Source organism: Oncorhynchus clarkii, chromosome 14, assembly GCF_045791955.1.
Source record: "Oncorhynchus clarkii lewisi isolate Uvic-CL-2024 chromosome 14, UVic_Ocla_1.0, whole genome shotgun sequence".
Lineage (NCBI taxonomy): Eukaryota > Metazoa > Chordata > Actinopteri > Salmoniformes > Salmonidae > Oncorhynchus > Oncorhynchus clarkii.
In genome coordinates this window covers 18,835,424-18,849,856 of record NC_092160.1, presented here as the reverse complement: position 1 = coordinate 18,849,856, position 14,433 = coordinate 18,835,424, and the positions used below count along the sequence as shown (strand labels likewise).

At 45.5% G+C, this 14,433-nt stretch overlaps 1 protein-coding gene across 7 annotated transcripts in view; it reads left to right on the top strand.

The window, feature by feature from the left end:
- LOC139366376 (LIM and calponin homology domains-containing protein 1-like) overlaps window positions 1-14,433 on the top strand; it is a 166,252-nt gene that overhangs the window by 89,332 nt on the left and 62,487 nt on the right. For 5 of the 7 annotated variants that reach the window (XM_071103801.1, XM_071103798.1, XM_071103800.1 and 2 more), the window contains exons 5-8: window positions 1,975-2,008; window positions 5,243-5,353; window positions 6,823-7,024; window positions 13,518-13,809. In XM_071103801.1, the coding sequence (XP_070959902.1) occupies window positions 1,975-2,008; window positions 5,243-5,353; window positions 6,823-7,024; window positions 13,518-13,809 (639 nt within the window). The remainder of the gene's footprint in view (window positions 1-1,974; window positions 2,009-5,242; window positions 5,354-6,822; window positions 7,025-13,517; window positions 13,810-14,433) is intronic. The other 2 variants (XM_071103799.1, XM_071103796.1) reach the window with 1 other exon arrangement.

Genomic DNA, 14,433 nt, shown 5'->3' with positions numbered 1-14,433 from the left:
TGTGTGATGCCAATCGTCGGCTGGAGTGGTGTAAAGCTCGCCCCTTTACCATCTGGCAGTCCGATGGACGAAGTTAGGCTTGGCGGATGCCAGGAGAACGCTACCTGCCCGAAGGAATAATGGTCTGTGGCTGTTTTTCATGGTTCGTGCTAGGCCCCTTAGTTCCAGTGAAGGGAAATCTTAACGCTGCAGCATACAATGACATTCTAGACGAGGTCCATACAGAAATGGTTTGTTGAGATCGGTGTGGAAGAACTTGATTGGCCTGCACAGAGCCCTGACTTCAACTCCATCAAATACCTTTTGGATGAATTGGAACACAGACTGCGAGCCAATCCTAATCGCCTAACATCAGTGCTTGACCTCACTAATGCTGAATGGAAGCAAGTCCCAGAAGCAATGTTCCAACATCAAGTGGAAAGCCTTACCAGAAAGGTGAAGGCTGTTCTAGCAGCAAAGGGAGGACCAACTCCATATTAATGCCCATGATTTTGGAATGAGATGTTTTACAAGCACATACTTTTGGTCATGAAGTGTGTTAGTATCCTGTTGCCAACTAACAAATGTGGTGCTCTCAAGGGGAGGTCATGTACAAAGTGAAAATAATCAACTTTATGTCTCCTTATCAAAGCTGCCAGAAATGGGAACAAACAGAATATCTTCAAAATATATTCTAATTGCTATAGAGCCTTTCTATTAGTCATTGGATCTGACAGGGTTAGTTGCAAGCACAGAAATCTACAAATCACCTCAACCTCAAAACAGGCAAGCATGAACTGATCCATATATTATAAGGATTAGTGAATTTACATGATCCCACAGCACTTGTCGCAAGAGTATGGGATGTTATCCCTGGTGCCTTGGCTACCAAGTCATTCTCAGCTTCTAATTTAAACCTTCTCCTTTCTCCTGCAACTCTCTGCAAATCTAGGTCGTTAAAGAGAGTGTTCTCAGCCAACCTGGTAACATAAGGATTAGGTATGAACAAGCAGATTGACATGTAAATGAATAAGCTTCCACCTACTAACGATCTGGACTTGAGTCATTTGATTGACTATTCCATAATAATCCCACTCTTGTAGGAGTAGGTCTGTAACACTCTTAACTCCTGGGTCACCTGTAAAGGTCATTATGACATGGAATGTTGTGTGGGAGCTGAACAAGCCCACTAGGCTGACCTATGATCTCTGCTGACTACTGTGTGAGTAAAGTATCAAGTGTAGCCTTAGGTCAGCTCACCTACACACACATGGAATCACACATGCTCACACGCATGCACACACCAGACCGACACGGGACCTGTAGATATAGTTCAATATGTCACCATTCTGACACATGGTTGAGTGCTTATTTAGTTTGATGAGAAATATGTTAGTGAGAGAATGGAAGGCAAACATGCCTGCCTTTGTGTTTGTGTCTGTTTGTCTCTGTGCGTGTGTCCATTTGTGTGTCAGAGAAAGACATTAAACAATAATTTGTCCTTGCCCTACTATTGCCTAGAGGCTCTTGAACAAAGAAAAGCATCCAAACAACCTTGAGGCTGAAGCAACGGGGTCAAACAACCTTGAGGCTGAAGCAACGGGGTCAAACAACCTTGAGGCTGAAGCAACGGGGTCAAACAACCTTGAGGCTGAAGCAACGGGGTCAAACAACCTTGAGGCTGAAGCAACGGGGTCAAACAACCTTGAGGCTGCAGCAACAGGGTCAGGCTGGAGAGTTTGAAGAGACTAATATTTTCTCTCTTGCAACTACTCTCGCTCTCTCTTTGTCCCCCTCTACTTCTCTCTTTCTCTCTCCCTTCCCCTCTCTCTCTCCCACTCTCACTTTCTTCCTCCTCCCTCCCTCTCAGTCCAGATCGGTTTTTCCATTTGTATGTCATTCCATAACTACAGTGTGGAGTAGGTGCAGCTCATTTGACCACTCTCTAACCTGGAACCTATGATTCTCCTCGTCTCTCTCTCTCTCTCTTCCTAGCAGGGTTGCCGACTGCAGTAGGAAACTCAAGAATGTAAGTGACACCTCTCTATATTGTTTGTCTGTCTGGTAATCTGTTATGTCCTCGTGTCTATGGGTTGGTCTGCCTGGTAATCTGTTATGTCCTCGTGTCTATGGGTTGGTCTGTCTGGTAATCTGTTATGTCCTCGTGTCTATGGGTTGGTCTGCCTGGTAATCTGTTATGTCCTCGTGTCTATGGGTTGGTCTGTCTGGTAATCTGTTATGTCCTCGTGTCTATGGGTTGGTCTGCCTGGTAATCTGTTATGTCCTCGTGTCTATGGGTTGGTCTGCCTGGTAATCTGTTATGTCCTCGTGTCTATGGGTTGGTCTCTGTCTCTGGCTGTGTTTTGTATTTTTTTGTCATTCTTTCTGTCGTTCTTTTCTCCATCTCTGAAAATCTCTCTCCCTTAGTCAGTCCATCCCATGAACCCCTCTCTTTCTCCCTCCGTCTATCTCCTGTCTCTGCTGCTTTAAGAGGAGCTAGCGAGCTAGCATAGTGCGTTTGTCATCCTCTGCAGTGAGCTCTCTACCTGACTTGGCTTGCTATAGCGTGCTCTGTCTAACATATGTGACTATACTCAGCCAAGGCTGCCTCCAGCTCTAGCCCCACAGCTGTTTTAGCAGAGGGACACTGAAACGCTGCATTAGACTCAGTCTGCACTGCATGAGAACGTCCCATAAACTCCCAACAGCTGTAGAGTGAGCTAGCCTAGTGCTGCTGTCGATTGTAGCCTTTTCATTGTAGCAAACTGCAGCAACAGCATTCAATTATAAAAATAAAAAAATTGCTGAGACTCAGAGCACCATCAAACTGAAAAAATTAGATAGGTGGAGTATTTTGTACTGTTTTGTAAACGCAGCTCAAACTTGGCTAGGAAAAGGGACTATCATGCTTGACTGAATGGAATTCTGCTGGCCTCATGGATTGTTAAACTGAATCAAGCTATGACGTAGGTATGTTTTGGAGAAAATATTGTTTGGCATTTTGGTTCTGTAGGTATAGAACTGCTGCTGCTGTGAAGGTGTGTGTGCTCATGCAAACTACAGGGGTGGGCAACTCCAGTCCTCGAGGGCCTGATTGGTGGCACACTTTTTCTCCATCCCTAGCAAACACAGCTGATTTAATCAAATTGCATTTTAAACTGAAGATCATGATTAGGTGATTATTGGAGTCAGGTGTGTTAGCTGGGGCTGGGGCTGGGGCAAAACTGTGACACCAATCAGGCCTGTGTACACACTTGTGGCACAAAGAGGTTATTGTCCCGTCCGGAAGGAACACATTTTGTCAGGTGACTGGTCCAGTGAAACTATCAGAGAAGACGGGCACTGTAAAGTGAGGCGGAGACAGACGTGCAGAGGGCATGACCTCAGGTCTTTAAGATGTTGCAGGATTAGTTTGTGGTGTATACTTTCAGTGTGACATGCTGTCACAAGGGTGTTTGCAAAGGTGTGGCTACAACATGTTTAGCCAGGTTAGGTATGCTGTTTAATTTATCATTGCAACAGTTGTAGAACCTACTGTATATTCCACAAACAGAGCATGAGTAGTATGAACATTTATACCCTGTCTAGGCTATTTATTGACACAAACGTTTTCCGTCCTTAGAACAGCACCTAATGACCTTATCAAGAGGTTCCAGCCCCTTGCTGTTTGACAGACAGGTGTTGTACTGAAAGTTGCAAGTATCCAAGTTTGAATCCCAGTCAGGCTACCTACCTGAATTCACTTTGTGTACATTTGTCATGCTAAATGGTAGTGTGGGTGCTTGTGATTGAATGTGAATAGTATTGTTTGCCTTCTAGATTCAGTGCACTGGATGTGCATTGTGGGTGAAGTATGTTTAGTTTTTGTTTTGTAGCCTAGATTGTCATCTGAAAAGAGGGCTTACAATTACTGTGTACCACACATTACGCAAACCACCCAAGAAAACCTGTAATCTGTTTTATCAAAGGAATACCCCTAGATCCTTAATGACTTTGATATCACAAAACAAAGCAGACAATCTATCAGCTTGTTCTTGCAACATAAAAGAGCCTGTGTGATCTCCATATGGCCACAGTAGCAAGAGTGCTGTGTCCACACAGTGGCCTAGCTACATATAGGGACATGAGATGGTAGATGAAGTTGGCATGGTAAATTAGCTGTCAGGGCTATGCTAGCATAGTAAAACAACCTTTACCCACGCGGCAATGGTAAAGAGAGCGAGAAAGCTAGCTGTGTGTTCATATTGGCCAGGACAAGGGCTAGGTCTTTTGTTGTACAGAAACTCCTGGCTAGCTTATTATAGTGATAGGGAAAAGAGTGGACCAAATATATCAGGAAGTGAACCCTATTGGTGGCCTCTTTGTTGAAACTCTTACAAATTGAAGGCAAGTGGAAAGGAGGGTGATTTAGTTTGTATGACTGGACTTGACATCAAACTAACACTCAAGGGAGAATAGTACATTGAATTGATGCAATTGGGGAAGAACAACTGTGGAGCAATTGTGTGTAGTATCAATTGTGTGTGGTACGGTCGCTGCACAAACCGCATGGCAAAACGATATGTCCAGAATGTATCCGGAATATTTAATGTGTCAGTACAGTACCTCAATGTGTCTGCAGCACATGTCTGAGTTAGCAATATTTTTATTTTATATAAATTAGCCCAATGTTCCTCTTTGAGAGATGGTATAATTTTGCTAGCTAATGGGTACAGTGTGCCATAGCTGGCATCTATCACATAGACATACTGTGTGAAATGTGGAATTCTCTGATTGCTCTCAGGTGGCTGAGAATGCTTGTGTTGCTGTCGGTTAGTATTAGCGTTATGAAGCATACCTTGGAGCTGTCAAGAATTTCGTTTGTGGCTTACAGTATGTTAACTTTACCCATATCAACACAGGTTGATTTTGCAATGGCATTTTGCCAGGTTTACTCAGTAAGCAAACCGTTAGTTTGGTCAGTTTTTTTGGGGGAAAAGTGGGATATTGGGCCCGTAAAGCATTTATCAAGCAACTTTGCTAATTATCAAATAAGCTAATGTATCATGTGCTAGCAGTCTTGCATAATGTATTACACAACTTGTGCACAAGCTTGGGGTATGAGACCACTGGGAATTAGTTAGCCCAAAAGTTGGTTGACTGTGCGGGTGGGTCAATTGGCAATGATCTACCACTAAATTTAATGTTACAGACTGACGTTAATACCTTGTCTTGTTGATACTGGCTCTAAAATCCTCTTCCTGCTGTAATGATTCCTCCACAGGTTCTGATTACCATATACTGGCTGGGCCGGGCTGCCAACAGCTGCACCTCCTACAACGCGCCCACACTGGACCTGAAGGAGTTTGAAGGCCTGCTATCACAGATGCGAAAGGTGTGTACAGGGATAGATGTAAGGCTTTGACATGGCTCAGTTTGTTGTATCCTAGTGATAGCAATGACAAGGTTGGGGGTTCAATTCCTGGAAGGGTGGTTTATTTTTACGTCTTTGTAGTTGTTCAAAGTAGTTTTGCAGTTGTTAGGTGGCTGTACTATTAGGAACGTTAGACTAGAAGGGACTGTCCAACCTAAGCATATATTTTCTTTGGCAAACGTAAGGATGTTAAGACGCAAACTCCCCTCGGGGTGCACTGATGCTTTCACTACTCCATCCTTTATCTCTCCCCTTCCCCTCATGGAGTCATCCCTAGAAGAGAATGCTCTCTTTCCTCTTTCTCCCCCCCCATTCCCACCTCTCTCTTTGTCCAGGGATGATCTCAGGCCTTCAACCCCCAGAACCAGTGTGTGTCACCTGGACTATGGCTTTTTACAGCCCCCCAGGGACATATAGGGATGTAGCTGTAGCAACCGTTCTGAGCGTGAGGTCACTCCTCTTCCATTTATTCCATTCTCCCACTATTATTCTCTATAAATGAGAAATGACCACTTAACCTAGAATGCTTTCCCAGATGTCTGTATAGTCCAGAATAACAGGGCCACATCTCCACTTAACAAAAGGTAATGATAGTGACTTAAAGTGAGAGAGATATTCAATAGGTTTATGAATTCCTGTTACACGCAATACAGGAGGTGTATTAATGCTGGGCAGGAACCAAAACCTGCACACCCATTAGCTTCAGGTCCACTGCTGTTGTCCGAGCTGAGGCTTCAGCTTTGGACGGATCAATCCTATGAACCCTATCAGGAATACCCCTCCCCTAGAGTTGCCACTCAAAGCCAGCCATTGTACCCCACATCCCCCCCACCCACCATGAGGTCAGCCAAGTAGGACCCCGGCATCCTCCTTCACTCAGGATCTGGCACAGGGAATAGGTCTGAGGAATTGAAAGACGGAGTAGATTGGAGGGTAAGGGGGGAAAATGGGTTGGGGTGGGTGGAGAAAGGGATAGTGTGGGAGGGATGGAGAGGGGGAGTGGAAGGGAGCAGGAGAGAGGAGTAGAGGAAGGGGAGAGAGAGGGACAGGAGGGTTTGAGGAAAAGAGAAGGGGCAGTGGAGAGGGAGAAAGAGGTGGTAGGTGTCAGCCATGAGGGGGAGGGGGAAAGAGAAACGGGGCTGGTCCAGGAGGTTCCTCCGGCAGACGGGAAGGAAAAGTCTTTCCTCAACCCTGGAAACTAGAGAAGCCACAGACAGGGTTACACTGTGCAGCTTAAAACACAGAGACAGAAGTAGAATATCAATTAGAATTGGAAAGAGGAAGTGAATGTACTTGTCCGTGTTGGAGGAATCATGGTGAAGGAGGGATCCAGATTGGAGGGGGTATTGGGATGATCTCAACACAGTCTTTTTACATTGACGTGTGTGTGTGTGCATAAATTTGCATGCTTGTGCATTTGTGTGTCAAAGGAGGCGGAGGACATGGAGAGCCCCCAACGCAGCATACGGGACAGCGGCTACATCGACTGCTGGGACTCGGAGCGTAGCGACTCACTCTCCCCGCCTCGCCACGGCCGAGAGGACTCCTTCGACAGCCTGGACTCATTCGGCTCACGCTCCAGACAGACGCCCTCGCCGGACGTAGTGGTCGCCCGCGGCATTGGCAGTGATGGTAGGACGCTAGAAGCCCGGATGGGTCACACTGCGCACACAAGTCACATGCTTTTACTGTCTCATACTGTCTGGGTCAAAACCTAACAGAAGAAAATGGACAAAACCGGGAGGGACTACCTGAACTTGAACTCTCATTTTCGTTGTAAAACATTTTCTGTTGCTAAATGGTGTGCACCCTGTTGTGTTATAGTGGCTTGCATAGCTGTAACTGTTTTGTTCATGTAGCTGTCATCACATAGTGACTTGCCTCATTCACCACCAATGGTTTATTCTGTGCACTTTAATGATGCATGTCAGGCATTTTCACATACAGTGTCATTGGGGCAGGTGGTGGAATAGTCACCGTCAGCTGGTCTGAAACTAGCTACCCCTATTTGCTCTTTTCAACCTCCAATCTATGTGATCTGTCAGGGTATCTCCATCTCAGCCCAGCTCTGTTATTGACATATGTACAAAGGAGGTTTTGTGTTTATTCCTCAGGCCCAATGTTTAGGGCTGTTGCTGTGGGTTACGTCTCTTTGAAGGCCCTCTTGAAGAGACATGGAGAGAGAGAATTGAGATCAGGTGGTGGAGAGAGGAGATTGCAGTCTTGACTGACGGGTTGCAACATATTCTAGTGTAGCTGTTTTTTACATACCAATTCTTCAACTGTTACAATCTGTGGTTTTACACTAGATGATACCTGAGAGTGATGCATATCCGTCATCTGTAGTGATGCACTAGAATTAAGATACCTGAGAGTGATCCATATCAGTCACAGTGGGTGTGGGTGTTTCTGCTTGTAATATAGGGGCATACTCAATCTTGTGCCTATATTTGTATGCAAACCTAGGGACGCATGCATACACAATTATTATTATAATTTTTTTTAAAATTTAAATTACCCCTTTTTCTCCCCAATTTCGTGGTATCCAATTGTTGTAGTAGCTACTATCTTGTCTCATTGCTACAACTCCCGTACGGGCTCGGGAGAGACGAAGGTTGAATGCGTCCTCCGATACACAACCCAACCAGCCGTACTGCTTCTTAACACAGCGTGCGTCCAACCCGGAAGCCAGCCTACACCGTGCACCCGGCAACCTTGGCTAGCGCGCACTGCGCCCGGCCCGCCACAGGAGTCGCTGGTGCGCGATGAGACAAGGAGATCCCTACCGACCAATCCCTCCCTAACCCGGACGACGCTAGGCCAATTGTGCGTCGCCCCACGGACGCGTCCGGTTACGACAGAGCCTGGGCGCGAACCCAGGGACTCTGATGGCACAGCTGGCGCTGCAGTACAGCGCCCTTAACCACTGCGCCACCCGGGAGGCCTCCACACACACCATTATTGATTGATATAATCCCTCTCCTCTCTTATACAGGCCTATGCTACCCTTGAGGACTATATTTTGTATATTAGCAGCTGCAATGTCAACACTAGACTAGCAAGCTCTCCATCGAACGCACCAGAGGAAAAATAAGATGTGTGTTTTATGTATTTTCCAGGCAAGGAAACAGAAGCTAAGAACTAGGTTCTGTATTTTAAAACTCTATGATGCTCCAACCAGAGCCTTTTAAAACCCTGATTGTTCAAGGGGTGTTGAGATAAAATGAGACCTAACCATAACCACACAAGCCTAGCCTGCTTTCATCTTTTAATATGCGCACGTACACAGACATAAACTTAGCAAAAACATTTAAAAAAATGTCCTCTCACTGTCAGCTGCTTATTTTCAGAAAACGTAACATGTGTAAATATTTGTATGAACATAAGATTCAACAACTGAGACATAAACTGAACAAGTTCCACAGACATGTGACTAACAGAAATGGAATAATGTGTCCCTGAACAAAGGGAGGGTCAAAAGTAAGTCAGTTTCTGGTGTGGCCACCAGCTGCATTAAGTACTGCAGTGCTTCTCCTCCTCATGGACTGCACCAGATTTGTTCTTGCTGTGAGACGTTACCCCACTCTTCCACCAAAGCACCTGCAAGTTCCTGGACATTTCTGGGGGGAATGGCCCTAGGCGCTCACCCTCCAATCCAACAGGTCCCAGACGTGCTCAATGGACTCTTCGCTGGCATGGCAGAACACTGACATTCCTGTTTTGCAGGAAATCACACACAGAATGAGCAGTATGGCTGGTGGCAATGTCATGCTGGAGGGTTATGTCAGGATGAGCCTGCAGGAAGGGTACCACATGAGGGAGGAGGATGTCTTCCCTGTAACGCACAGCGTTGAGATTGCCTGCAATGACAAAAGCTCAGTCCGATGATGCTGTGACACACCGCCTTAGACCATGACCTTAGACCATGTACAGGCCTCGGTTTAACGCTCATTCCTTTGACGATAAACGTGAAACCGACCATCACCCCTGGTGAGACAAAACCGCAACTCATCAGTGAAGAGCACTTTTTGCCAGTCCTGCCTGGTCCAGCGACTGTGGGTTTGTGCCCATAGGTGACATTGTTGCCGGTGATGTCTGGTGAGGACCTGCCTTACAACAGGCCTACAAGCTCCCAGTCCAGCGTCTCTCAGCCTACTGTGGACAGTCTGAGCACTGATGGAGGAATTGTGCGTTCCTAGTGTAACTCGGACAGTTGTTGTTGCCATCCTGTACCTGTCCCGCAGGTGTGATGTTTGCATGTACCGATCCTGTGCAGGTGTTGTTACAAGTGGTCTGCCACTGTGAGGATGATCAGCTGTCCATCCCGTCTCCCTGTAGCGGCGTCTCACAGTACAGACATGGCAATTTATTGCCCTAGCCACATCTGCAGTCCTCATACCTCCTTGCAGCATGCCTAAGGCACATTCACGCAGATGAGCAGGGACCCTGGGCTTCTTTCTTTTGGTGTTTTTCAGAGTCAGTAGAAAGGCCTCTTTAGTGTCCTAAGTTTTCATACTGTGACCTTAATTGCCTACCGTCTGTAAGCTGTTAGTGTCTTAACGACCATTCCACAGGTACATGTTCATTAATTGAACAAGCATGGGAAACAGTGTTTAAACCCTTTATAATGAAGATCTGTGAAGTTATTTGGATTTTTATGAATGATCTTTGAAAGACAGGGTCCTGAAAAGGGGACGTTTCTGTTTTTGCTGAGTTTATTTATATATGTGGACTAGCATGATGTTAAAAAGATGTGTGTGTGTGTGTGTGCGTGTATAAATGTATATAAAAGTGCATCAAAAAAACTGAGAAAAACAGATGAGAGCATAGCTACCTGAGCTGCATAAGGTCAAATGTGGAAAGGCAGCTTAAATAATAACTGTCTGCGTGTGTGTGTGTGTATCTCTATATACATACATACATGCAGACAGCTCTTCCCCCCCCCCCCCACACAGTATTACATACACTGTGTGTGCGCGTGTGTTTTCATTTTGGATGGTGCAATGGTGTCAGACAATGGATGGAAAGGATTAAAGCAACAGCTCTGCTTAAATGTCCATATTCCAATGCATCCGTCATGTTCACAATGGTCGCATGTAACATGCGATGCTGTGAGTAATGTTTCATGTCGGAAAGACGGACACGTCAACAGCTGTAAAAAAAGATTTATGCACTGCAAGGAAGACATGAATGGAGTCTGAATTCTAGCTTGGCTGAAACTGAAGGTGTTTTTTAACTTCATGCTAGTCATAAGTGACCATAGGAAGTAGGTAAGTAGTATCACACAGTATAATTGTCAAAGCAACCTCTTAACTTTTAATGGAGGCTCGTAAAAGGTTGCAATGTTTCACCAATTGTTTTGGCTGAGATTCTGAGAACTAAAGGCAACACATGGGCTGAGACCAATATTCCTGTCGAGGGCTAGGGTGTGTTATTGTTTAGAAGGAAGTGGGGAGGAAATGTCTGTGTCGATGGGTGAAAGTGCTCAGAGCTGGATTTTTGGTTTGCAGGGAGATGGTGATGTTTGTTTGATTTAAAATGTGTATGTATGTTTTTATATATATATATATATATATATTTTATATATATATATATATATATATATATATATATATATATATATATATATATATATATATATATATATATATAAAACATTTAGCAGACGCTCTTATCCAAAGCGACTTACAGTAGTGAGTGCGTACATTTTCATATTTGTTTGTACTGGTCCCCCGTGGGAATCAAACCCACAACCCAAGTAAGTGCCACGCTCTACCAACTGAGCCACACAGGACCACGTTATGTTTGCTATCGGTTTGTAGGGAAAAGCTGAGTTGATGTTTAGTTGATGTGTTTGCTATTCGTTTGTAAAGCTGTTTATTATTGGTTTGTTGCAAAAGGCGTTGAGAGGTTTGTTCTATTGGATTGAAAGGAAACATTGAGTTGTTGGTGTTTTTTTATATTGGTTTATAGGGAAACGTTGAGCAATAGATGCTGGGTAAAGCCATGTAGGTAAACATTGAGTGGTTTTAGTGAGGCCAGCTGTACGTTAAAGATGTTCACTGTCCTAACCACAGTGCCTCGTCCAGGCCATCTCCAGCCCTGGTGGGCTCATCTAACTCTAATTGACTCTGGAACAGTTCCAGGAAACCTCCTGGAGGCCCACACACTTGGTCTGAGAACAGCAGGACAGAACAGAGATCAGCCAATGATGAGGCTCCCAATCATGTCTGTTTATACAAATTAGCTACAGTTTTCCATGGTCCAGGCCTTCCTTAAGCTGCTATCACCATTCTGCTCTCAAACTCACTGTGGAAGCTAACTCAGGGGATTTTAATTTCGTCTCCAAAAGAAATGTGATAATGGCAGCCCTCTTTTGTCAGGGGTTATGTAAATCAACGCACACTGTGGATAAATAGACATCTTTGTGTTACTAGCAAGAGGCCACTTCTGTACTCTTTTCCTTATTCTAGTCTTCACTCTTCTCTATTCCTCCCTCTTCTATTCGTCCCTGTTAACAGTAGTCCACATGTTTACATTTTAGTAATTTAGCAGACGCTCTTATCCAGAGAGACTTACAGGAGCAATTGGAGTTAAGTGCCTGGCTCAAGGGCACATCAACATATTTTTCACCTAGTAGGCTCTGGGATTCGAACAAGCAACCTTTCAGTTACTGGCCCAACATTCTTAACCGCTATGCTACCTGCCATTTACTGTGAACATGTGGTTTACTGTTGACAGGAGACCACATGTTGACAGGCGACCACAGGAGGTTGACAGGAGACCACAGGAGGTTGACAGGAGACCACAGGAGGTTGACAGGAGACCACAGGAGGTTGACAGGAGACCACAGGAGGTTGACAGGAGACCACAGGAGGTTGACAGGAGACCACAGGAGGTTGACAGGAGACCACAGGAGGTTGACAGGAGACCACAGGAGGTTGACAGGAGACCCCAGGAGGTTGACAGGAGACCCCAGGAGGTTGACAGGAGACCACAGGAGGTTGACAGGAGACCACAGGAGGTTGACAGGAGACCACAGGAGGTTGACAGGAGACCACAGGAGGTTGACAGGAGACCACAGGAGGTTGACAGGAGACCACAGGAGGTTGACAGGAGACCACAGGAGGTTGACAGGGGACCACAGGAGGTTGACAGGGGACCACAGGAGGTTGACAGGGGACCACAGGAGGTTGACAGGGGACCACAGGAGGTTGACAGGGGACCACAGGTCAGTTGGTATGGGCTGCATGCATGAGTGGCACCTGCTTATGGTTCCAATTGAAGCTGTTGAAGGGTTAAACCCCTCCACTTTACAACCTACGGTCAATTTGAAGCAGAAGTACCTTAAGGCCTCTATAGTCTTCATCCGTCAAAAAGTGAATGTTTGCGTCCCAAATGGCATCCTCTGGTCAAAAGTAGTGCACTTTGAAGGGGAAATAGGGTGCCATTTGGGAAGCATAAATCTCTAAGTGGAGAAGGGGAGGACCTTAAAGGATGAATTTATGTGGCGGAGAGGGGGGAAGACCTTAAGCGATGAGGTTCTGCACATCCAAATGTTACTATTTTGGGTTAATTTGATGGTTGACAAGAGCAATCAAACAGTATCTACCTTCACCCATAATAAGTATACTGTACTGTTTAAGAAAGCCTAGAAAGGTGCATAGGTGGTAAAAGAGAGACTTCACTGGCAGACTGCTAAGTCACATGATCATCTAGGCCAGGTACTGGGGGACTCCTGAATGTACTGGTGTTCTTTTAAACTGATTCTTGTGGTTTATTTCCATTTTAACGGTATATGGCTATATCAGACTCAGAGCTCTTAAAGGCACAATCTAGAAAGTTTTCTGCTGTTCAATGGTAAATTTAATTGATACTGGGGTGTTTCTAGCTTACCTCTAGACTAATCTCAGTAACGTCTATCCAGGTTGAGAGGTCAGTGGTTGGATAGCATCATTAAAATGAAAACCAATGAAGAAAGTGGTCCTTTTAGACCAAGATTGGGAAACGCTGATGTCAAATTTTAAAAACCTAAGCAGTTATTTCTCTCTCGGTGTGTGGGGCAACGTTTCATGGGGGTACTGTGGTGGTTTAAGTCAGTCTCTCCCTCTTTTGTACCCACCAGGCCGTGGCAGCGACTCGGAGTCCGACGCCGGACCCCACGGGGGCAGGAAGCTGCCAGACGTGCGCAAGGATGACATGCTGGCTCGGCGGACCTCGGTGAGCGAGCCCCGCGTGATGGTGCCCTTCAATCAGTACCTGCCCAACAAGAGCAACGCCAGTGGCTACGTGCCCACACCGCTGCGCAGGAAAAGGGGTGACCACGAGAGCCGGGAGGAGGGCAGTGGAGGGGGTGGAGGCAGCCGCAAGAGCTGGAGTACCGCCACTTCGCCCATAGGAGGCGATATACCCTTCAGGTGAGCATTGGTGATGTAATAAAAGTGATAGATAGATTGGAACAGAGCCTACTACCACTACTAAGTGGAATGCTAGTATGGATATTCGATCGTAGCCATGGTGTAATTTGGTAAATGTGTTGGCACTCTTTTCTCCAGGAAAACTTGATATTTGTAACTCCTATGTATGTCACTTGCTACCCTTTGACAGACCAGTTCAGACAGACCCAAGCCAATAGATAGTGGGAGGTGTTTCAATAGCAGTAGGAGACCAGCACCATATATGCTAATATTGTATTTGTCATATATTGAAAAAGTACCTCTCATACGCTATTGTTCAAAATGATAACTGTTCTCCAAAATACTCATCACCACTCGATTCCTTCCTGAGATGATTCTCTGGATGAGGCCCATATTGAGATGATTAGCTTTATTTACACAGCAAGAGAGGAGGTTGGTGCACACACCTTAGCAGCTCGTTAGCCTAGTGTTATTTTTTAGCTACAGATAACACGAGCCTAATGGGCCATCAATCTAAACATTAGCCAAAATGCTAATGGTTCGTTCTGTTATTAGCATTGAAACAAAAGAAACTCGGAGCCCTTATTCTTTCTTTTCTAGAAGTGTCGGCATGTGGTGATGGAC